Genomic DNA, 24,862 nt, shown 5'->3' with positions numbered 1-24,862 from the left:
CTGATATGAGTGATATCATGTATGACATAGCTATATATTCTGCAAATACTGACATACAATGTGTCTATTTGTAAGGTTCACCAATGCAGACACCCTGATCATGGGAGACGTGACATATGGCGCCTGCTGTGTGGACGACTACTCTGCACGGGCTCTTGGTGCAGATATCATGATTCACTATGGGCACAGTTGTCTGGGTAGGTCATCATTCACTATAGACACAGCTGTCTGGGTAGGTCATCATTCACTATGGACACAGCTGTCTGGGTAGGTCATGATTTACTATGGACACAGCTGTCTGGGAAGGTCATGATTCACTATGGCACAGCTGTCTGGGTAGGATATCATTCACTGTGGGCACAGCTGTCTTGGTAGGCCATGATTCACTATGCACACAGCTGTCTGGGTAGGCCATGATTCACTTTGGGCATAACTGTCTGGGTAGGTCATGATTCACTATGGACACAGCTGTCTGGGTAAGCCAAGATTCACTATGGACACAGCTGTCGGGGTAGGTCATGATTCACTATGGACACAGCTGTCGGGGTAGGTCATGATTCACTATGGACACAGCTGTCTGGGTAGGTCATGATTCACTATGGACACAGCTGTCTGGGTAAGCCAAGATTCACTATGGACAGAGCTGTCGGGGTAAGCCATGATTCACTATGGACACAGCTGTCAGGGTAGGTCATGATTCACTTTGAACACAGCTATCTGGGTAGGTTATTATTCACTATGGGCACAGCTGTTGGGCTCAGTCATGATTCACTGTGGGCACAGCTGTCTGGGTAGGCCATGATTCACTTTGGGCATAACTGTCTGGGTAGGTCATGATTCACTATGGACACAGCTGTCTGGGTAAGCCATGATTCACTATGCACACAGCTGTCTGGGTAGGTCATGATTCACTTTGAACACAGCTATCTGGGTAGGTTATTATTCACTATGGGCACAGCTGTTGGGCTCAGTCATGATTCACTGTGGGCACAGCTGTCTGGGTAGGTCATGATTCACTATGGACACAGCTGTCTGGGTAGGCCATGATTCACTTTGGGCATAACTGTCTGGGTAGGTCATGATTCACTGTGGACACAGCTGTCTGAGTAGGTCATGATTCACTATGGAGACAGCAGTCAGAGTAGGTCATGATTCACTGTGGACACAGCTGTCTGGGTAGGTCATGATTCACTATGGACACAGCTGTCTGGGTAGGTCATGATTCACTTTGAACACAGCTATCTGGGTAGGTCATGATTCACTATGGACACAGCTGTCTGGGTAGGTCATGATTCACTGTGGGCACAGCTGTCTGGGTAGGTCATGATTCACTATGGACACAGCTGTCTGGGTAGGCCATAATTCACTTTGGGCACAACTGTCTGGGTAGGTCATGATTCACTTTGGGCATAACTGTCTGGGTAGGTCATGATTCACTGTGGGCACAGCTGTCTGGGTAGGCCATGATTCACTTTGGGCATAACTGTCTGGGTAGGTCATGATTCACTATGGACACAGCTGTCTGGGTAGGTCATGATTCACTTTGGACACAACTGACTGGGTAGGTCATGATTCACTATGGACACAACTGTCTGGGTTGGTCATGATTCACCATGGACACAGCTGTCATGGTAGGTCATGATTCACTATGTGCACAACTATCTGGGTTTATCTTGATTTACTATGAACACAGCTGTATGGGTAGGTCATGGTTTACTATGGACGTAGTTTTCTGGGTAAGTCTTGATTCTCTACGGACACAGCTCTCTGGGTAGGTCATGATTCTCTATGGGCACAGCTGTATGGGTAGGTCATGATTCACTATTGACACAGCTGTCTGGGAAGTCATGATTCAATATGGACACAGCTTTCAGGGTAGGCCATGATTCACTGTGGACACAGCTGTCTGTGTAGGTCATGATTAACTGTGGATTTAGCTGTCTGGGTAGGTCACGATTCACTTTGGACACCGCTGTCTGGGTAGGTCATGATTCACTATGAACACAGCTGTCAGGGTAGGTAATGACTCACTGTGGACACAGCTGAATGGGTTGGTTATTATTCACTTTGGACACAGCTGTATGGGTAGCTCATGATTCACTTTACGCACAGCTGTCAGGGTAGGTCATGATTCACTATTGACACAGCTGTCTGGTTAGGTCATGATTTACTATGAACACAGCTGTCAGAGTAGGTCATGTTTCACTATGGATACAGCTGTCTGGGTAGATCATGATTCATTATGGGCACAGCTGTCAGGGTCGGTCATGATTCACTATGGACACAGCTGTCAGGGTAGGTCATGATTCACTGTGGGCACAGCTGTCTGGGTAGGTTATGATTCACTATCGACACAGCTTTCAGAGTAGGTCATGATTCACTGTGGACACAGCTTTCTGGGTAGGTAATCATTCACTATGGACACAGCTGTCTGGGTAGGTCATGATTCACTATGGACACAGCTGTCAGGGTAGGTCATGATTCACTGTGGACACAGCTGATTGGTAGGTTATTATTCACTATGGGCACATGCTGTCTGGGTAGGTCATGATTCACTATGGGCACAGCTGTCTGGGTAGGTCATGATTCACTGTGGACACAGCTGTCTGGGTAGGTCATTATTCACAATGGATACTGCTGTATGGGTAGGTCATTATTCACTATGGACACAGCTGTCTGGGTAGGTAATGATTCACTATGGACACAGCTGTCTGAGTAGGTCATAATTCACTATGGACACAGCTGTCTGGGTAGGTCATGATTCACTATGGAAACAGCTGTCTGGGTAGGTGATGATTCACTATGGACACAGCTGTCTGGGTAGGTCATGATTCACTTTGGACACAGCTGTCTGGGTAGGTCATGATTCACTATGGAAACAGCTGTCTGGGTAGGTCATGATTCACTATGGACACAGCTGTCTGGGTAGGTCATGATTCACTTTGGACACAGCTGTCTGGGTAGGTCATGATTCACTGTGGACACAGCTGTATGGGTGGGTCATGATTCACTATGGACACAGCTGTCTGGGTAGGTCATGATTCGCTATGGACACAGGTGTCTGGGTAGGTAATGATTCACTATGGACACAGCTATCTGAGTTGGTCATGAATCACTATAGACACAGCTGTCTGAGTAGGTCATGATTCACTTTTGACACAGCTGTCTGGTTTGGTCATGATTCACTATGGACACAGCTGTCTGGGTAGGTTATTATTCACTATGGACACAGCTGTCTGAGTAGGTCATGATTCACTATGGACACAGATGTCTGTGTTGGTCATGATTCACTATGGACACAGCTGTATGGGAAGGTCATTATTCACTATGGACACAGCTGTCAGAGTAGGTCATGATTCACTGTGGACACAGCTGTCTGGGTAGGTCATGATTCACTATGGACACAGCTGTCAGGGTAGGTCATGATTCACTATGGACACAGCTGTATGGGTAGGTCATGATTCACTATGGACACAGCTGTATGGGTAGGTCATGATTCACTATGGACACAGCTGTCAGGGTAGGTCATGATTCACTATGGACACAGCTGTCTGGGTAGTTTATTATTCACTATGGACACAGCTGTCTGGGTGGGTCATGATTCACTATCGACACAGCTGTATGGGTAGGTCATGATTCACTATGGGCACAGCTGTCTGGGTACATCATGATTTATTATGGACACAGCTCTCTGGGTTAATCTTGTTTCACTATGGACACAGCTGTCAGGGTTGGTCATCATTCACTATGGACACAGCTGTCAGGGTTGGTCATCATTCACTATGGACACAGCTGTCAGGGTAGGTCATGATTCACAATGGACACAGCTATCTGGGTAGGTCATGATTCACCATGGACACAGCTGTCTGGGTAGGTTATTATTCACTATGGACACAGCTGTCTGGGTAGGTAATCATTCACTATGGACACAGCCTTCTTGGTAGGTAATCATTCACTATGGACACAGCAGTCAGGGTAGGTCATGATTCATTATGTACACAGCTGTATGGGTAGGTCATGATTCACTATGGATTCAGCTGTCTGGGTAGGTCATCATTCACTATGGGCAGAGCTGTATGGGTAGGTCATCATTCACTATGGACACAGCTGTCTGGGTAGGTCATGATTCACTGTGGACACAGCTGTCAGGGTTGATCATCATTCACTATGGACACAGCTGTCAGGGAAGGTCATGATTCACAATGGACACAGCTGTCTGGGTAGTTCATGATTCATACATTTTAATCGTAATTTCATGCAATATCAAATCCATACATTTAAGCAGGAAGTATGTTTAGTGTCCCTATGTAATTTTCTGGCTAAGATTGATAAAATGGGTATGAAATGACCATAGGCATTAAGTCTTGAATTGAGCAAACTAAAAATCTATTTTACACCATGCTAAGTAACAAGACACCCCTGTTTTGTTATCAAGTCCTGATGATATATCCTGAAAGGTTTGAATTGTTTTGGCATTATTTATGTTGTTGAGACCATTTCACAAGACTTGTGTCATGTTAGTTTAGTCAATAAAAGTAAGGCAGTGGGAAATGCTTTTTTTATGTTATCCAATATGTAACTGTAAGATAAAGGTAGTATTGTACATGTCATTGGTAAATGCAACTTTGGGTACTTTCTGAAACACTTGTAATCAATGTTCTTGTATGTAAATGTAGCATATTATATTTGTTTCTTGTTTATGAGCCCAGCAGTTTTGTTAAAGCCATCTGACTGTACAATGATGTGTATCTCATTAAAATCTAGCCTTGTTTATGTATCAGCCCAATCATTCAAGAAACCATGTTAGCCTAATATGGTATATGTTCTTGTGTTGGATGCATAGAAATGCCAGAACAACAACGTACAATAATAAATGTATTCCCTGATATAGATCACTGTGACATAATATTTTTCATTCCTTCTTGTAGATAATCATTGTAATAGAAAATAATTGTTATGCCCCCCTTCGAAGAAAAGGGGTATATTGTTTTGCACATGTCGGTCCGTCGGTCGGTCCGTCCACCAAATGGTTTCCGAATGATAGCTCAAGAACGTTTAGGCCTAGGATCATGAAACTTTATAGGTACATTGATTTTCAGGTCACTAGGTCAAAGGTCATGGTCAAGGTCACGTTTTTGGAGGCATATGTCTGCGACTGTGGAACACTTGTTTCATTTGCACTTGGTGTCTGATCAAGCAATCTCACTGCTCTTTTCAGTTCCTATAGACCGCACAGAGGGCATACAGATGCTGTACGTGTTTGTGGACATTAAGATTGACATGGTCCACTTCATAGAGACGCTGCGACTCAATTTCACACCTGGGGCAAGTCTGGCCCTTGTCAGCACCATCCAGTTTGTCACTGCTCTTCAAGTTAGTGCAATACATTTGCTCTTTACACATTTATTATCCCCCGCCATAGGCGATATTAATTTGGCGTAATCCGTCTTTCCGTCCGTCCATCCAGAGCCATATCTTGGAAGTGCTTTGGCGGATTTCATTGAAACTGGGAATGAGTATAATATTGATAAGAGGATGTTGCACGCCAAATATCATTGTACACCATCTGTTAATAACGGAGTTATGGTCCTTTGTATCTTGAAAACATGCTTTTTTGAGTGTCAAATATAACACTTTTGTGTCCAGAAGCATATTGGCAGGGGATATCAATTCAACGAATGTGCTTGTTTTTTAGGCCTTTTTGCCTTCAGCTAGATACAGCTATCAAAATCGCAGTTCAGGTATGCAGTGCATGCTTGTGTTCATTTGTTTGTAAATGCTTGTCTTGACTCTTATTTTAAGGTTGCCATGGCGTAGTGGATAAGATGTCTGGCTAGCCTGCAGAATGAACAACTAATTTATTTTCCTCATATGGCAATTTTAGAATGTTTTTCTAGAAATGTTAACTACGTTTAGACTATCCTGGTGAAAAATCAAGGTCACACTTTCTTGTCAAACTATTAAATAATACAGAATGTCGAGACTGGAATTCATCATTCTTGATACAATTTTAAAATAACTTACAGAGAGTCACAACTATTATGATTTTTAAGGCAATGTCAAAATAACTTGTCACCATGTTCACAATGTGGAGACTGGGTGGGTGCTACATGTCTTTAAGCGGTCAATTCTTTCCCAAAGGTAACATGACCAATATGGGCATGATGATAGATAAATAGCCTTTGTATAACGGTGTTTTGCTCAACGTTGTTAGTTCAAAGGCCAAGGTCATAATTAAAGGATGATGCTAAAATATGTAGGTGTTGTAGCCTGTTAAGCTTTTACATTCCCAAATCTTTTAAAAATCACTTAAACATTTCTGAAATTCTTTTAGCCCAAATAACATCTCATTCACATAAAAAAGTGGTCTCATGCCAAACATGAGCAGACTGGATAGCTCCTGACAAAACTGCACAGATGCTAAGAGTTAGGCTGGTCTGGACTACGCTGGTGGCATATGGCAGAGACCAATTTTTGCATGATATGGCCCATAATAAGAAGTACAGCAGTTAATATATTTTTTTAATGTACCAACATTTTAAAACATGAAGTCTGTTCATTGAGGCAAGGAAGTCTCTTCAGACATTTCGTTGGTAAGCAGATTGAGGTGAAACCAAGCACTAATGTGTAATTATTTTTAAACAAATAGTCAAAAGACTTCTGCCATCAGTTTTTACGCCCCTGGATCAAATGATCAGGGGTATATTGTTTTTATGCCTCCTGATTGCAAGATTGGGGGTATATTGTTTTTGGCCTGTCTGTCATTGTATGTGTGTGTGTGTCCCAAAACTTAAATCTTGGTCATAACTTTTGCAATATTGAAGATAGCAACTTGATATTTGGTATGCATGTGTATCTCATGGAGCTGCAACGTTTGAGTGGTCAGAGGTCAAGGTCATCCTTCAAGGTCAAAGGTCATAAAAACAAATTCAAAAACTTTAACCTTCTTCAAACCTTTTGCAATATTGAAGATAGCAACTTGATATTTGGCATGCATGTGTATCTCATGGAGCTGCACAATTTGAATGGTGAAATGTCAGGGTCAAGGTCATCCTTCAAGGTTAAAGGTAAAAAAAATCAAAGCGGAGCATTAGGGGGCATTGTTTTTCTGACAAGCACATCTCTTGTTTATCATAATTTTGCTGATATTGTATCTTTGCAAAAATGTTGTTTTCAGCGGCAATGTAAAATGGTATTCATAATTGGCAATGTTCAATAGATACGATGTTGGTTCTGTGTTGCAGTCAGTGAGTGAGCACCTGAAGGAGGCTTTCAAGGTCACCCTGCCCCAGAGTAAGCCCCTGTCCCCAGGGGAGATACTGGGCTGTACATCCCCCAGGCTGGGGCAAATAGATGCAGTCATGTGAGTGTTAGGGGAGATAATGGGCTGTACATCCCCCAGGCTGGGCCAAGTAGAGGCAGTCATGTGAGTGTAAGGGGAGATACTGGGTTGTACATCCCCCAGGCTGGGGCAAGAAGAGGCAGTCATGTGAGTGTTAGGGGAGGTACTGGGCTGTACATCCCCCAGGCTGGGGCAAGTAGAGGCAGTCATGTGAGTGTTAGGGAGATACTAGGCTGTACATCCCCCAGGCTGGGGCAAGTAGAGGCAGTCATGTGAGTGTTAGAGGAGATACTGGGCTGTACATCCCCCAGGCTGGGGCAAGTAGAGGCAGTCATGTGAGTGTTAGGGGAGGTACTGGGCTGTACATCCCCCAGGCTGGGGCAAGTAGAGGCAGTCGTGTGAGTATTAGGGGAGATACTAGGCTGTACATCCCCCAGGCTGGGGCAAGTAGAGGCAGTCATGTGAGTGTTAGGGGAGATACTAGGCTGTACATCCCCCAGGCTGGGGCAAGTAGAGGCAGTCGTGTGAGTGTTAGGGGAGATACTGGGCTGTACATCCCACAGGCTGGGGCAAATAGAGGCAGTCATGTGAGTGTTAGGGGAGATACTGGGCTGTACATCCCACAGGCTGGGGCAAGTAGAGGCAGTCGTGTGAGTGTTAGGGGAGATACTGGGCTGTACATCCCACAGGCTGGGGCAAGTAGAGGCAGTCGTGTGAGTGTTAGGGGAGATACTGGGCTGCCCGGCTGACATCCCCCAGGCTGGGGCAAGTAGAGGCAGTCGTGTGAGTGTTAGTGGAGATACTGGGCTGCCCGGCTGACATCCCACAGGGTGGGGCAAGTAGAGGCAGTCGTGTGAGTGTTAGGGGAGATAATGGGCTGCCCGGCTGACATCCCACAGGCTGGGGCAAGTAGAGGCAGTCGTGTGAGTGTAAGGGGAGATACTGGGCTGCCAGGCTGACATCCCCCAGGCTGGGGCAAGTAGAGGCAGTCATGTGAGTGTTAGGGGAGATACTTGGCTGTACATCCCCCAGGCTGGGGCAAGTAGAAGCAGTCATGTGAGTGTAAGGGGAGATACTGGGCTGTACATCCCCCAGGCTGGGGCAAGTAGAGGCAGTCATGTGAGTGTTAGGGGAGATACTGGGCTGTACATCCCCCAGGCTGGGGCAAGTAGATGCAGTCATGTGAGTGTTAGGGGAGATACTTGGCTGTACATCCCCCAGGCTGGGGCAAGTAGATGCAGTCATGTGAGTGTTAGGGGAGGTACTGGGCTGTACATCACCCAGGCTGGGGCAAGTAGAGGCAGTCATGTGAGTGTTAGAGGAGATACTGGGCTGTACATCCCCCAGGCTGGGGCAAGTAGATGCAGTCATGTGAGTGTAAGGGGAGATACTGGGCTGTACATCCCCCAGGCTGGGGCAAGTAGATGCAGTCATGTGAGTGTAAGGGGAGATACTTGGCTGTACATCCCCCAGGCTGGGGCAAGTAGATGCAGTCATGTGAGTGTAAGGGGAGATACTGGGCTGTACATCCCCCAGGCTGGGGCAAGTAGATGCAGTCATGTGAGTGTTAGGGGAGGTACTTGGCTGTACATCCCCCAGGCTGGGGCAAGTAGAGGCAGTCATGTGAGTGTTAGAGGAGATACTGGGCTGTACATCCCCCAGGCTGGGGCAAGTAGATGCAGTCATGTGAGTGTAAGGGGAGATACTGGGCTGTACATCCCCCAGGCTGGGGCAAGTAGATGCAGTCATGTGAGTGTAAGGGGAGATACTTGGCTGTACATCCCCCAGGCTGGGGCAAGTAGATGCAGTCATGTGAGTGTAAGGGGAGATACTGGGCTGTACATCCCCCAGGCTGGGGCAAGTAGATGCAGTCATGTGAGTGTAAGGGGAGATACTTGGCTGTACATCCCCCAGGCTGGGGCAAGTAGATGCAGTCATGTGAGTGTAAGGGGAGATACTGGGCTGTACATCCCCCAGGCTGGGGCAAGTAGATGCAGTCATGTGAGTGTAAGGGGAGATACTAGGCTGTACATCCCCCAGGCTGGGGCAAGTAGATGCAGTCATGTGAGTGTAAGGGGAGATACTGGGCTGTACATCCCCCAGGCTGGGGCAAGTAGATGTAGTCATGTGAGTGTTGTGTATTACATATGTCGGTGAGATATCAGATAATCTTCAGGGATAGAAACTAACGTTTAACAATTGGTTGCCCACCCAGGCAACCATCTTAACTATTTTGGTTGCCCAGCTAAAGACTAAAGAGCCCAGTGGGATGTACATGTAGTGTCATGTGTATATAAGACTTTCTTTAAATAAAATCAAAGATAACTAACCAACAGCATTGCTTAATTGACAAACTTTTTGTGTATTATGTCTTAATATAAGAATGAGTTAAATCATTTCATTGGCTTTGATAAATATATTTTATTAAACTAATTAATAACTCTAAGTTGCCAATGTCATTAAATGTTTAATTGCACTTAATTGTTTTCATCTTAAAAAGCAAGTTGCCCAGCCAGACTACTAACTTTTGAATTTGAGTTGCCCAGGCCAAAATGTACTGGCCCCGGGCTCACAGGCAACCACTAATTTCCATCCCTGATCCTTTATAGCTGTAATTTATCTAATATTCTTAATGGCAAAAAGATTTTTTCCCAACCCTGTCCCAAAATTCCAAATTGATGGTTTGACTTTAACACATTTGAAAATAAAGTTGTTAAAGTGTGGAAAGGGAGAGTTGTTAATTTGTAATATCCATTTAACTTATTAGCTCACCTGATTGCTCAGGTGAGCTTTTGTGACCGGTCTTTGTCCGTCGTTTGTCCGTCCATCCGTTAACATTTGCTTGTAAACACTCTAGAGGCCACATTTCTTGTCCCATCTTCATGAAACTTGGTCAGAAGCTTTGTCCCAATGAAATCTCGGCCGAGTTCGAAACTGAGTTGTGCCGGGTCAAAAACTAGGTCACTAGGTCTAAAAAAAGAAAAACCTTGTAAACACTGTAGAAGTCACATTTCATGCCCAATCTTCATGAAACTTTGAAAAAATGTTTGTCTTAATGATATCTTGGTTGAGTTCAAACTGGTTCCGATCCGTTGAAAAACATGGCCGCCAGTGGGCAGGGCAGTTTTCCTTATTTGGCTGTAGAGAAACCTTGTAAACACTCTTGAAGTCACAATTTTTGCCCAATCATCATGAAAGTTGGTCAAAACATTGATTCAATTGATGTCTTGGACCAGTTCGAAAATGGTCGAGATGGGTGAAAAAACATGGCCGCCAGTGGGCGGGGCATTTTTCTCTATATGTATATAGTGGCAGTTTTCCCTATTTGGCTATAGAGAAACCTTGTAAACACTCTAGAAGTCACAATTTTTGCCCAATCATCATGAAAGTTGGTCAAAACCTTTGTTTTATTCATATCTTGGACGAGTTTGAAAATGGTGGGGATCGGTGAAAAAACATGGCCGCCAGTGGGCTGGGCATTTTTCTCTATATGCATATAGTGAAAACATGTGAACACAGTAGAAGTCACATTTTTGGCCCAATTTTCATGAACTTTGCTCAGAACATTTTTTTCTTGATACGAGAGTTGAGTTAAAAAATGGTTCTGGTCAGTTGAATAACATGGCTGCTGGGAGGGGGGAAGTTTTCTCATTATGCCGCGCCCCCCCCCCCCCCCCCTTTCGAAGAAGAGGTGGTATATTGTTTTGTTCATGTCAGCCCGTCCGTCCACCTGATGGTTTCTGGATGATAACTCAAGAGAGCTTATGCCAAGAATCATGAAACTTCATAGGTACATTGATCATGACTCGCAGATGACCCCTATTGATTTTCAGGTCACTAGGTCAAAGGTCAAGGTCACGATGACCCGAAATAGTAAAATGGTTTCTGGATGATAACTCAAGAACACTTATGCCTAGGATCATGAAACTTCATAGATACATTGATCATGACTCGCAGATGACCCCTATTGATTTTCAGGTCACTAAGTCAAAGGTCAAAGTCACCGTGACCCAAAGCTGTAAAATGGTTTCCGGATGATAACTCAAGAACGCTTATGCCTAGGATCATGAAACTTTATAGGTACATTGATCATGACTCGAAGATGACCCCTATAGATTTTCAGGTCACTAGGTCAAAGGTCAAGGTCATGGTGACCTGAAATAGTAAAATGGTGTCTGGATGATAACTCAAGAACGCTTATGCCTAGGTTCATGAAACTTCATAGAAACATTGATCATAACTCGTAGATAACCCCTATTGATTTTCAGGTCACTAGGTCAAAGTTCAAGGTCATGATGACCCAAAAAAGTAAAATGGTTTCCGGATAATAACTCAAGAACGCTAAGGCCTAGGATCATGAAACTTCATAGGTACATTGATCATGACTCGTAGATGACCCCTATTGATTTTTAGGTCACTCTGTCAAAGGTCACGGTGACCCGAAATAGTAAAATGGTTTCCAGATGATAACACAACAACGCTTATGCCTAGGATCATGAAACTTCATAGGTACATTGATCATGACTCGAAGATGACCCCTATTGATTTTTAGCTCATCTATTTTTTGAAAAAAAATTATGAGCTATTGTCATCACCTTGGCGTCAGCGTCGGCGTTGGCGTCCGGTTAAGTTTTGCGTTTAGGTCCACTTTTCTCAGAAAGTATCAATGCTATTGCATTCAAACTTGGTACACTTACTTACTTTCATGAGAGGACTGGACAGGCAAAGTTAGATAACTCTGGCATGCAATTTGACAGAATTATGTGCCCTTTTTATACTTAGAAAATTGAAAATTTTGGTTAAGTTTTTTCGTTAAGGTCCACTTTTCTCAGAAAGTATCAATGGTATTGCATTCAAACTTGGAACACTTACTTACTATCATGAGGGGACTGGGCAGGCAAAGTTAGATAACTCTGGCGTGCATTTTGACAGAATTATGTGCCCTTTTTATACTATTTTGGTTAAGTTCTGTGTTTAGGTCCATTTTATTCCGTAAGTATCAAAGCTATTGCTTTCATACTTGCAACACTTACTAACTATCATAAGCGGACTGTGCAGGCAAAGTAATGTAACTCTGACTGGCATTTTGACAGAATTATGTGCCCTTTACTTAGAGAATTGAAAATTTGGTTAAGTTTTGTGTTTAGGTCCACTTTATTCCTACAGTATCAAAGCTATTGCTTTCATACTTGCAACACTTATTAAATATCATAAGGGGACTGTGCAGGCAAAGTTATGTAACTCTGACTGGCATTTGGACGGAATTATGGGTCCTTTATACTTAGAAAATTTGGTTAAGTTTTGTGTTTTGGTCCACTTTACCCCTAAAGTATCATAGATATTGCTTTCATACTTGGAACACTCGCAAATTATCATAAGGGTACAGTAAAAGGACAAGTTGCATAACTCTGGTTGTCATTTTTACGGAATTATGGCCCTTTTTTGACTTAGTAACTTTGAATATATGGTTAAATTTTGTGTTTCGATCTACATTACTTCTTAGCTATTAAGGCTATTGCTTTCAAACTTCAAATACTTTCATGCTATCATGAGGTTCCTGTACCTGGCAAGTTGAATTTAACCTTGACCTTTGAATGACCTTGACTCTCAAGGTCAAATTATTAAATATTGCTAAAATTGCCATAACTTCTTTATTTATGATTAGATTTAATTGATACTTTGACAAAACTACTCTTACCTGACATACCACAATAGACTCCACCCAAACCATCCCCCATGCACTCCCCCCCCCCCCCCCCCGAATCCCCCTCCTATTTATTTTTTTTTTTTTTTTTTTTTTTAAGATCATCTCACAAATGACCACCACACCCTCACACTATACCCCCCACCCCCCCCCAAATAATTTTTTTTGAAACTGTTAAAAAACACAAAGATTTATTTTTATTATTTTATGTTTGAAATACCGTCCAACCATCGCCTGAAATCCCCCCACCCGAATCCCACCCACCCCCCCTAATGTTTTTTTTTTTGTTTTTTTTTTAAGATCATCTCACAAATGACCACAACACCCTCACACCATACCCCCCCCCCCCACCCCACCCTCCCAAATTTCTTTTTTTTTTTTGAAACAGTTAAAAAACACAAATTTTTATTTTTATTAATTTATGTTTGAACTACCGTCCAACCATTGCACCCAAGAATCCCCACCCTCCCCCCCACCGAATCCCACCCCCCCCCCCCCCTAATTTTTTTTTTTTTTTTTTTTTTTTTAAGATCATCTCACAAATGACCACCACACCCTCACACTATACCACCCCACCCTCCCAAATATCTTTTTTTTTTTTGAAAAGAACACAAATTTTTATTTTTATTAATTTATGTTTGAACCCCCCCCCCCCCCCCCCCCCCCCCCGATTTTTTTTTTTTTTTTTTCACATTTTTGGAAAATAATGTAATAAATGTCCTCACCCCCACACTATACACCCCTCTTCACTCCACCCCTCCCTCCTTTGTGATTGAAAATGAGAGTCCCTTCACCTTTAAAAAGAAAATAGATGAGCGGTCTGCAACCGCAAGGCGGTGCTCTTGTTAGGTTACTAGGTCAAAGGTCAAGTTCACGGTGACCTGAAATAGTAAAATGGTTTCTGGATGATAATTCAAGAACGCTTATGCCTAGGTTCATGAAACTTCATAGGTTTATTGATCATGACTCGCAGATGACCCCTATTGATTATCAGGTCACTAGGTCAAAGGTCAAGGTCACAGTGCAAAAAAACGCATTCACACAATGGCTCTCAAGGTCATGCTGACTCAACTTAGAAAAATGGTTTCCGGATGATAACTCAAGAATGCTTACGCCTAGGATCATGAAACTTCATAGGTACATTGATCATGACTCACAGATGAAATAATGATGAAACTTGACCAGGATGTTTGTCTGGACAATATCTAGGTCAATTTTGAATTTGGTAAAGATTGAATGAACCGACTCCTCTCAGGTGAGCGAACTAGGGCCATCTTGGCCCTCTTGTTTGTTTATGCTTTGGATTATCTGCCTTTTGTAAGTTTTATCAATAATTGTTCAAAACCTATACATTTAACAATATTGGTTTTAGGAACTTGAAGCTAAAATTCCTTATTTCACAGGTTTAATAATTATGTAGAACTTTTTAATGTAAATATAGTTTCTTGCCTATTCAGATATCTTGGTGATGGACGTTTTCATCTTGAGTCCATTATGATCCACAACCCTGACATTCCTGCTTATAGGTAAGGAGAACGAACAAAGTAAGGATTTTTTACAGGAAATTATTGGAGAGTGTAGTATTCCATTAAGTTGACTTTGTATAAATAGTTTTTGTAAAACAATAATGAAGTAATGATATTTATAACCAACCTAAAAGTTGAACAATAGAATTAAACAATATGATACAGTTTGTATCAATTTGACATGTGATCTGGAAAAACTGGGCATACTGCATTTCCGCACAGGGTAATCAGAAACATACTGCATTTCCACACAGGGTAATCAGAGACATACTGCATTTCCACACAGGGTAATCAGAGACATACTGCATTTCCACACAGGGTAATCAGAGACATACTGCATTTCCACACAGGGTAATCAGAGACATACTGCATTTCCACACAGGGTAATCAGAGACATACTGCATTTCCACACAGGGTAATCGGAGACATACTGCATTTCCACACAGGGTAATCAGAGACATACTGCATTTCCACACAGGGTAATCAGAGACATACTGCATTTCCACACAGGGTAATCAGAGACATACTGCATTTCCAAACAGGGTAATCAGAGACATACTGCATTTCCACACAGGGTAATCAGAGACATACTGCATTTCCACACAGGGTAATCAGAGACATACTGCATTTCCACACAGGGTAATCAGAGACAACACTTTCTGCTTAGGCTGGATTTTTTGTAAGAGGACACTTTTTTTAAACAAAGAAATCTGTAAAAGTGTAAAGTGTTATCAAGGATAAGCTGTTGCAAACTGCTCAGCCTTATCTAGGATGATAATTTCCACACATACATAAAGCCCAGCAGTTTTCACATAATCTGGCTAATTTATTGTTTTATTTTGCATTTGCAATATCAATATTTTGTCTTTTAATAGGATCTGTAAACAGATTATGAAATGGACAATTTTAAAACTCTTTAGTCAAACTGTAAAGAAACACAAATATACTTGATATTTTATCAAGTTTTGAAGTAACAAGCTTGATTAAAATAAAAAGTATTCAGGGGTGTGATTTTTCCACCTTTCAGCTGATTTCCTTTCTTTCAATGTCAAACTTTTTTTACAAATAGTTATTATCTTTGTTAGATCTATGTACAAATGAAGAGTTTCATAAAACCCTCGGGGGGGGGGGAGGGGGCATTTTCCTCCCCTGTGGTGGTTCTTAAAACACACCACTGAGTATTGAAGTTATAAAAATTTGCCACTGTAGATGTTAAACCAAGAGCTCTCTGATATTCTCCTCCCCTGTGGTGGTTCTTAAAACACACCACTGAGTATTGAAGTTATAAAAATTTGCCACTGTAGATGTAAAACAAAGAGCTCTCTGAAGGTTTCTCTTTGAACAAAGTTACAAATTTCTATAAAGAAGTCCATTTAGTGGGATATCAATATGAGATTTCCTTTTGTGAAGGTACGATCCATACAGCAAGATATTCACAAGGGAGTACTATGACACAGAGAAAATGCATGAAACCCGGCGCGACGCCATAGCGAAGGCCTCATTTGCCAAGACCATTGGCATTATCCTTGGAACACTGGGTCGGCAAGGAAATCCTAAAATTCTGCAGGTTTCTTATCAACTTATTGTCTCCTACCGGTGAAACCGAAGGGGACTTATGGTTTGCGTTCTGTGTGTCGGTCAGTATGTCAGTCAGTCAATCAGTCAGTCTGTAACGCTTTTCTGGATCCTGCGATATCTTTCAAAGTTCATAATATTTTTTCATGAAACTTGAAACTTGGATAGATGGCAATATGGAGATTATGTACGTCATTTCATTTTGTTCCCTCGTCAAAAATTCTGGTTGCTATGGCAACAAATATAAAAAAATCTGACAATGGTGGAGTTTCACCGGTAGGGGACCATATTGCTTGACAATAGTCTTGTTTTATTTAACATTTATTTTATTTTTTTAGCTATGGGATGTTAATTATATAAACAGGTGTTTCATCAAATGAGCAGGTTTCAAGTTTTGATAGTTTAACTTTGTTGTTTGTGAGCATAAAATGTAGGCCAAGTAGGATGAGCGACTTGAGCTCCTATAGCACATCAGAATGGTGGTCCTTGAAAGTGCTTGCTATGCACATTACCGTACAGAATTTGTCGTTAAGATTTGAATGTTGTTTACTTGGGATTTGTCATTTGTCATTTTTCAGCATTTGCAAGACAAGATAACTGACAGTGGCAGAAGCTTTGTTACTGTTCTGCTATCTGAGATTTTTCCTGATAAGTTGGCACTGTTTCAAGACGTGGATGCGTAAGTAGATCAGTCTTGAGGCTTTGTTTGTTAAGTGTTTTACAAAAATAAAATAATAAATATTTGATTTAAGTAATATTTATATTCATTATTAATCAAGATCTTCTAAGATTTTAATGGTTTATCACGGTAAAAAATGCCTATTTGCTACTGCACAAAAAATAATTATTCATGCATTTACATTGTTCATACCATGCAATAGCTGATCTGATAAAAACCATCTATAATACAACATAGATACTCCAAGTGTATTTGCTGTCAGTTACCACTGACGTGCTGCGTGTTCTTTGGTACTAAGGTGCTGAATCAGTACTAAATTATTCTAGCCTTGATGTCAGTAAGATAATATAGGTCCTATATTTCAGGTATCTAAACATATGTGATGCCTCTGTAGTACTCACAAGATCATTTGTAATTTCTGCACGTCTTTCATGTGTAGGTGGGTACAGATAGCCTGTCCTCGGCTGTCCATTGACTGGGGTATGGCATTCACCAAGCCACTACTGTCCCCATATGAGGTATTACTATCCTCTAATATATAAAGGTACATCTATTTTTGTAATAATATGTGTGGCAATAATATGTGTCCTTAAATGATATGAGGTACGGATGTCCTTCAATGTATATGATGTACGGATGTCCTTCAATGTATATGATGTAAACGTGTCCTTTAATGTATATGATGTAAAGGTGGCCTACAATGTATATGATAAAAAGGTGTCCTACAATATATATGATGTAAAGGTGGCCTACAATATATATGATGTAAAGGTGGCCTACAATGTATATGATGTAAAGGTGTCCTACAATGTATATGATGTAAAGGTGGCCTACAATATATATGATGTAAAGGTGTCCTAAAATGTATATGATGTAAAGGTGTCCTACAATATATATGATGTAAAGGTGGCCTACAATGTATATGATGTAAAGGTGTCCTACAATATATATGATGCAAAGGTGGCCTACAATGTATATGATGTTAAGGTGGCCTACAATGTATATGATGTAAAGGTGTCCTACAATATATATGATATAAAGGTGTCCTACAATGTATTTGATGTTAAGGTGGCCTACAATATATGTGATGTAAAGGTGTCCTACAATGTATATGATGTAAAGGTGGCCTACAATGTATATGATGTAAAGGTGGCCTACAATGTATATGATGTAAAGGTGGCCTACAATGTATACAAGGCTCGCGTTTCCGGCGTTCTAAGCCTCGCAACATAAACTTCTCTGTATTCAACGCTAACCTAGTATTCTCTATGTAGGCCACCTTAACATCATATACATTGTAGGACACCTTTACATCATATACCTTGTAGGACACCTTTACATCATATATATTTTATCCCATTTTCACCGCGACATTGACGGTATAACACGTTGTGGAATATACTTGCTTGTATTCAACACTGTGGAATATACCTGTCGCGTGCACGGACTACTTTTTAATGATGTCGTGCGTGCGTTCGTGCGTTAACTTTTTCTTTAAACATCTTTTTCTCCTAAACTACAAGTCCAATTCTGATAAAACTTCTCACAAATGTTCCTGGGGTGAACCTCTTTCAAATTTCTTCAAATTATGCCCCTGGGGTCAAATTTGACCCCGCCCCGGGGGTCACAAAATTGAAAATTTGCTTATATAAGACATTTTTGTGAAACTTTCAAAATCTTCTCGTCCATAACGATTGGGCCTAGGGCTATCAAATTTGGTATGTAGTGACATCTAATAGTCCTCTACCAGATTATGCCCCTGGGGTCAAATTTGACCCTGCCCTAGGGGTCACAAAATTGAACATATGCTTATATAAAGCCTTTTTTGTGCAAACTTTAAAAATCTTCTTGTCCATAATCATAGGGCCTAGGGCTATCAAATTTGGTTTGTAGAGACATCTAATAGTCCTCTACCAGATTTCTTAAAATTATACCCCTGGGGTCAAATTTGACCCTGCCCTGGGGGTCACAAAATTTAACATATGCTTATATAAAGCCTTTTTTGTGCAAACTTTAAAAATCTTCTTGTCCATAACCGTAGGGCCTAGGGCTATCAAATTTGGTATGTAGAGACATCTTATAGTCCTCTACCAGATTTCTTAAAATTATGCCCCTGGGGTCAAATTTAACACTGCCCTAGAGGTCACAAAATTGAACATATGCTTATATAAAGCCTATTTTGTGCAAACTTTAAAAATCTTCTTGTCCATAACCGTAGGGCCTAGGGCTATGAAATTTGGTATGTAGAGACATCTAATAGTCCTCTACCTACTTTCTTCAAATTATGCCCCTGGGGTCAAATTTGATCCTGCCCCGGGGGTCACAAAATTGAACATATGCTTATATAAAGCCTATTTTGTGCAAACTTTAAAAATCTTCTGTCCATAACCGTAGGGCCTAGGGCTACCAAATTCGGTATGTAGTGACATCTAATTGTTCTCTACTTAGTTTGTTCAAATTATGCCCCTGGGGTCAAATTTGACCCTGCCCGGGGGTCACAAATATGAAAATATGCTTAATATACCCGCGGCCCGCAAAATCTCTCCGCATTTTACACTGGTAGATTCATCCTAAGCATTTTTAAAACGAGCGATATAATTGGCTGTTGTTTCCCAATCTTCCAATTTAAATCGGTTTCTTAAAATGTGTTTGGTATTTTTGTATGTAAATAGCGCCATTGTGACGCGAAAATTAAGATTATTTAAATGACAAATATCAATCGAATTAACAACTGACATCATATAGTTTGATAGGAATAATGAAATGTGTTTGTCAACGAAAAAGACTGCGTTTTAGATACAAGAAACACATATTTTGTTTAGAAATGTGCACAGTGAATTTGTGTCACGGAAACTATTAAAAGTATATTCTACCGATGCCGTGAACAATCCTCTTGTTTATAACATGAATGCCGCTTAGTCTATTACAATTTACTAGCAACCTATCAGAGAAAAGGTCAGATACCTTATTTCAATATATGGCAATCCTAGTATTTTCCAAAAACAAACATGACAGGTAACCAACGTCAGATGGAAAAAGTAAAGGAAAGTTAGGTCAAGCTAATTGTTTGTCATGATATCTCTTTAAACCTCAAGCCATATGCAAGTAGTGTTGCCATGATCGCAACATCTTGATGAATTATAATTCAATTTTTGTCTTATAAACATTTACTCTGTTTGACAAACAACCTCTACAAAGTTATCATTCCTACTGCCTTTCGGCACCTCATGAACCTGAAAAACTCGTAACTTTATGTTTCCTCGGGCAAATATCTTCTTTGTACAATAAACAATTTCTTCACCACGTTAACAATCCTGCTACACTCACTAATGCCTCAATAATTAAGTAAAGTTCAGGTGATCTACGTCACTAGGTAACAGAAACTTTGAAACCTACAAACACTTTTTGGAATTTTGGAAAAAGATTCATGATTGAATGAAGGAACTTTCATTAATCTTGTAGAACATGCGTAGATTTGATCTTCAGCATCTAAAAATATGTGAAATAGAAAGAACGGCAATATCTTTTGGAGAGATAAATGTACCTACGTTATAAGCAAAGGACCTGTGCGACAATTCCTGGGCTTTTTAGTCTGTTTAGTTAACACCGTAGTAACGTTTACCATATATAAAAATGCTCACCCTTCCAACTTTAAGCGCCCAGTGGGATGATGGATAGAAAGAGAAAGCCACATGCTTGAGTACCTTTCAGTGAATGCGCATTGCACACTTTTTTTGCATAAAAAAAAACAGTGGAGCGATACAGGGCCACCATGGCCCTCTTGTTTTATTTATATTTTATTATTTATAATTTTAAATTATATTTTATTTAATTTTATAGTAAATATATTAGCTTTTCAATTTTTAATAACTCCCTTTATCTAATTTTACAATAATTTTCTAATTTGAACACTGAAGTATTCACTGTAAAATGAATAGGCGAGTTTAAGAAAACATACAGTGATCAAGAACAGTAACTGTTTAGTCTTCTTTTTTAATTACCTCCCTTTCTTTCATTTCCATATATTTTATTCTCTACAGCATAACTCCAACACTATATAACTAATTGATCCTTGAAATATAAATAGATGACACAGGTGCCATGTTTTACAAATATTATTCTACTCTCTTAAACAAATGTCATACAAGCGAACACATTTCGGCGGGGATTTGGCACTACTGTGCAAGCTCTTGTTTTATATGTGAGGTTAAGGTGTCCTCTAATATGTATAAGGTAGGGGTGGTCTTTATTGTACAGGAGTTAAGGATGTCCACTTGTGTATACGAGGTAAGGATAAACTACCATGTATATGAGGTAAGGGTGTCCACTTAATTACATGACATTAAAGGGGCCTTTTAACAGATTTTGGCATTTTTTTTAACTTATTCATTAAATGCTTTATATTGATAAATGTAAACATTGGATCGTAAAAACTCCAGTAAAAAATCAAGAATAAAATTAAAAAAGGAAAAGAACATTGCCCAGAGCAGGTTTCGAACTAGTGACCCCTGGAGTCCTGCCAGAGTCCTGAAGTAAAAACGCTTTAGTCTACTGAGCTATTCCGCCGAGTACATACACTTTATGTATTTTATACCTTATATAAGCAATCTTCGTAGTTGCACAAATTTTAACGACAAAAACAGAACTGTCCAAATTATTCAATCGTTTCGCGTTGCAACGCTTTATAATTTTTAGGTTTTAAAATCGTCAAAAGATGCATATAATGGCTATATTAGAGCATGGTAATTGTTCAGTATTACTGTTTCCTCACAAATATCATAACGAAAACGAAAATTTGCGAATCTGAAACAACTTTATTCAATTTTGTCAATTTACCAAAGCGTGAAATGATCCCTTTAAGTTGGACTCTAATAAATGACGCGCCACATTATGCGACTTTAATATTGTTTTGTTTAACTAAAAAACACACTTAATGCAACTACATCATTTTGTAGCTAATTATATGAGCTTTGTTTATAAAATATTAATAAGCATTAACTTATTATTAAGCTTGATTGAATATAATGCTTTAAGATAATAAAGTCAATTTTCTCGCTAAAACATATATTGGTGTATATAAACTATTTTTAGAATGATTCCCTATAGGGGATTAAACGTAGAAACCCCCATGTTCTTGATAATATCTCTATCACAAAATAATAATATTTTTTTTAAGCAAAACATTTTTCAACAAAATGCATGAAGAAATATGTAAATTATCAGAACTTTGATTGTCCAACTGTTTCATTGGGGTTATACAATGATGTGCTTGGGAAAAAAAATGCTTTTATCAGTACTTACACACTCATTGCAAAATAAAAATAAGTATATCTTTAATTTAGGTAAATAAAAAAAATTGCTTGCTTTAACTTTAATGTAATTTCTTCTTCAGATGTCTGTGGCTCTCAAAAGCATAGACTGGCAGACAGTGTATCCAATGGACTTTTACGCCAATGACAGTCTAGGTGCTTGGACTAATAACAATGAAGCTCATCGACCAGTCAGGGCAAAGAGAAGTAAACCAGTTATAATTTCCACCATGGAAGATAGTGGCAAAGTTGTAACTAAGGTAGACAATACCGAAATTGATCCAGGAAAAACTGAACCTAAAGTATGCTGCAGTGCAAGCAAACCTCAGGCAGTGAATCATGATCAGTGCTCCATTGGTTTAAGTACAGAAAGGACACGTGCGGACCCTGGAATATGTGAGGAAACTGCTAGACCTGACGGAAGTGCTGGAGAAATATTATATTTAGCAGACGCATGTTGCAATAAAAGTTAATTTATTAAAACAGTTCAGTTATTAAAACAGTCGTGTTTCTGCTTCACACAACTTGTAGTTCTACATATAAATCAGAAACCAGAAAGTTGTATATAGGTTTGTTGGAGTGGGAGATAATTCAAGACTTGCAAAAAAAACGTCAATCTGACTGACAAGACACTTTGAGTGAGTCTTAATTTCTATTTACATAGAAATGGTCAGACGTCTTTTTGAAAACTAAATCCTATTTGTAAGTTACTTTTACAAACTAATACATGTAGTGAGACAAGAGCACCGCCTTGCGAGTGCAGACCGCTCATCTATTTTCTTTTTAAAGGTGAAGGAACTCTCAATTTCAATCACAAAGGAGGGAGGGGTGGAGTGTAAAGGGGTGTATAGTGTGGGGGTGTGGACATTTATTACATTATCTTCCAAAAATGCGGAAAAAAATGCAAAAAATAAAAAAAATCGGGGTTGGGGGGGGGGGGGGGGATTCTCGTTTCAAAAAAAAAATAAAATTGGGTGGGGTGGGGGGGGTAAAGTGTGAGGGTGTGGTGGTTATTTGTGAGATGATCTTAAAAAAAAAAAAATTATTAAGGGGGGGTGAGGATTCAGGGGGGGAGGGGGGGGAGGGCACGGGGGATGGTTTCGGTGGAGTCTATTGTGGTATGTCAAGTAAGAGTAGTTTTGTCAAAGTATCAATCAAATCAAATCATAAATAAAGAAGTTATGGCAATTTAAGCAAAATTTAATAATTTGACCTTGCGAGTCAAGGTCATTCAAAGGTCAAGGTAAAATTCAACTTGCCAGGTATAGTAACCTCATGATAGCATGAAAGTATTTGAGGTTTGAAAGCAATAGCCTTGATACTTTAGAAGTAAAGTGGATCGAAACACAAAATGTAACCATATATTCAAAGTTACTAAGTCAAAAAAGGGCCATTATTTCGTAAAAATGACAACCAGAGTTATGCAACTTGTCCTTTTACTGTACCCTTATGATAGTTTGCGAGTGTTCCAAGTATGAAAGCAATAGCTTTGATACTGTAGGAAAAAAGTAGACCTAAACAAAAAACTTAACCAAATTTTCAATTTTCTAAGTATAAAAAGGGCACATAATTCTGTCAAAATGCCAGTCAGAGTTACATAACTTTGCCTGCACAGTCCCCTTATGATAGTTAGTAAGTGTTGCAAGTATGAAAGCAATAGCTTTGATACTTAAGGAATAAAATGGACCTTAAAAAAAAACTTAACACAAATTTTCAATTTTCAAGTATGAAAGCAATAGCTTTGATACTGTAGGAAAAAAGTAGAACTAAACACAAAACTTAACCAAATTTTCAATTTTCTAAGTATAAAAAGGGCACATAATTCTGTCAAAATGCATGCCAGAGTTATCTAACTTTGCCTGCCCAGTCCCCTCATGATAGTAAGTAAGTCTGCCCAGTCCCCTCATGATAGTAAGTAAGTGTACCAAGTTTGAATGCAATAGCATTGATACTTTCTAAGAAAAGTGGACCTAAACGCAAAACTTAACCGGACGCCGGTGCCAACGCCGACGCCAAGGTGATGACAATAGCTCATAATTTTTTTTCAAAAAATAGATGAGCTAAAAATGAATACATCTCGGCATTTGTTTTAACCTTGTAAACCTTATATAAGTCTATGTTGTTATAAAATTCAAAAGTTGTAAAAGTTTTATATTACCAGAGAAAATGTCCGTTCACTGTAGTCTCTTATTTGAATTTAAAACTGCTATGAATTGTGAATAACATGCTAAACACAGTTCACATGATGGGTGTTATCAATAACCTCAATCACTTGAGCAATAGAATCTCAAAACATACGACAACTAGAAATGCGTCAACAGGACCCAGATTCCCCCACAATCCACTTTAGCCTGAAAACTCCACCTATTTCCGATAAAAACTTAAACATGGAGGTTCACAATTTCACAGGCCAGGTAAGTTCCAGTCTCTAGCAGTATGCTTATTAAGGCACCCACAACACAAGTTTACAAAAGTGATATTTTGCTTAAAAAGGGATCAAAACTCTATTAATCTTGAACATATCGCAATGAAAATATGCAAGTGTCCAAGTTCACATGCTGGTGAATGTCTTTGCAATATTTCAACCCTCTAGCTCTTTTTGACGTATACAAACACACAAACAAGGACAGTTTGATAAACTGAAAGACATGACAGTAGGGAGAATTTCAAATCTTACCCCTGTGTATGTCATTGATTGTCAATTTTTTTAAACACTAGGTCAGACAT

The 24,862-nt window shown here is 40.0% G+C and overlaps 1 protein-coding gene across 1 annotated transcript in view; it reads left to right on the top strand.

The window, feature by feature from the left end:
- LOC127862556 (2-(3-amino-3-carboxypropyl)histidine synthase subunit 1-like) overlaps positions 1–22,693 on the top strand; it is a 42,124-nt gene extending 19,431 nt beyond the window's left edge. Inside the window, exons 5-12 of the mRNA XM_052401732.1 lie at positions 76–197; positions 5,219–5,373; positions 7,245–7,363; positions 14,504–14,572; positions 15,983–16,139; positions 16,726–16,826; positions 17,266–17,344; positions 22,219–22,693. Coding sequence (XP_052257692.1) covers positions 76–197; positions 5,219–5,373; positions 7,245–7,363; positions 14,504–14,572; positions 15,983–16,139; positions 16,726–16,826; positions 17,266–17,344; positions 22,219–22,608 — 1,192 coding nt within the window. The 3' untranslated portion in view covers positions 22,609–22,693. The remainder of the gene's footprint in view (positions 1–75; positions 198–5,218; positions 5,374–7,244; positions 7,364–14,503; positions 14,573–15,982; positions 16,140–16,725; positions 16,827–17,265; positions 17,345–22,218) is intronic.
- Positions 22,694–24,862: the final 2,169 nt, after the last annotated feature.

Source organism: Dreissena polymorpha, chromosome 1, assembly GCF_020536995.1.
Source record: "Dreissena polymorpha isolate Duluth1 chromosome 1, UMN_Dpol_1.0, whole genome shotgun sequence".
NCBI classification, from domain to species: domain Eukaryota; kingdom Metazoa; phylum Mollusca; class Bivalvia; order Myida; family Dreissenidae; genus Dreissena; species Dreissena polymorpha.
Note: the sequence above shows the minus strand (reverse complement) of the source record. Positions and strands in the feature narration are given on the sequence as shown.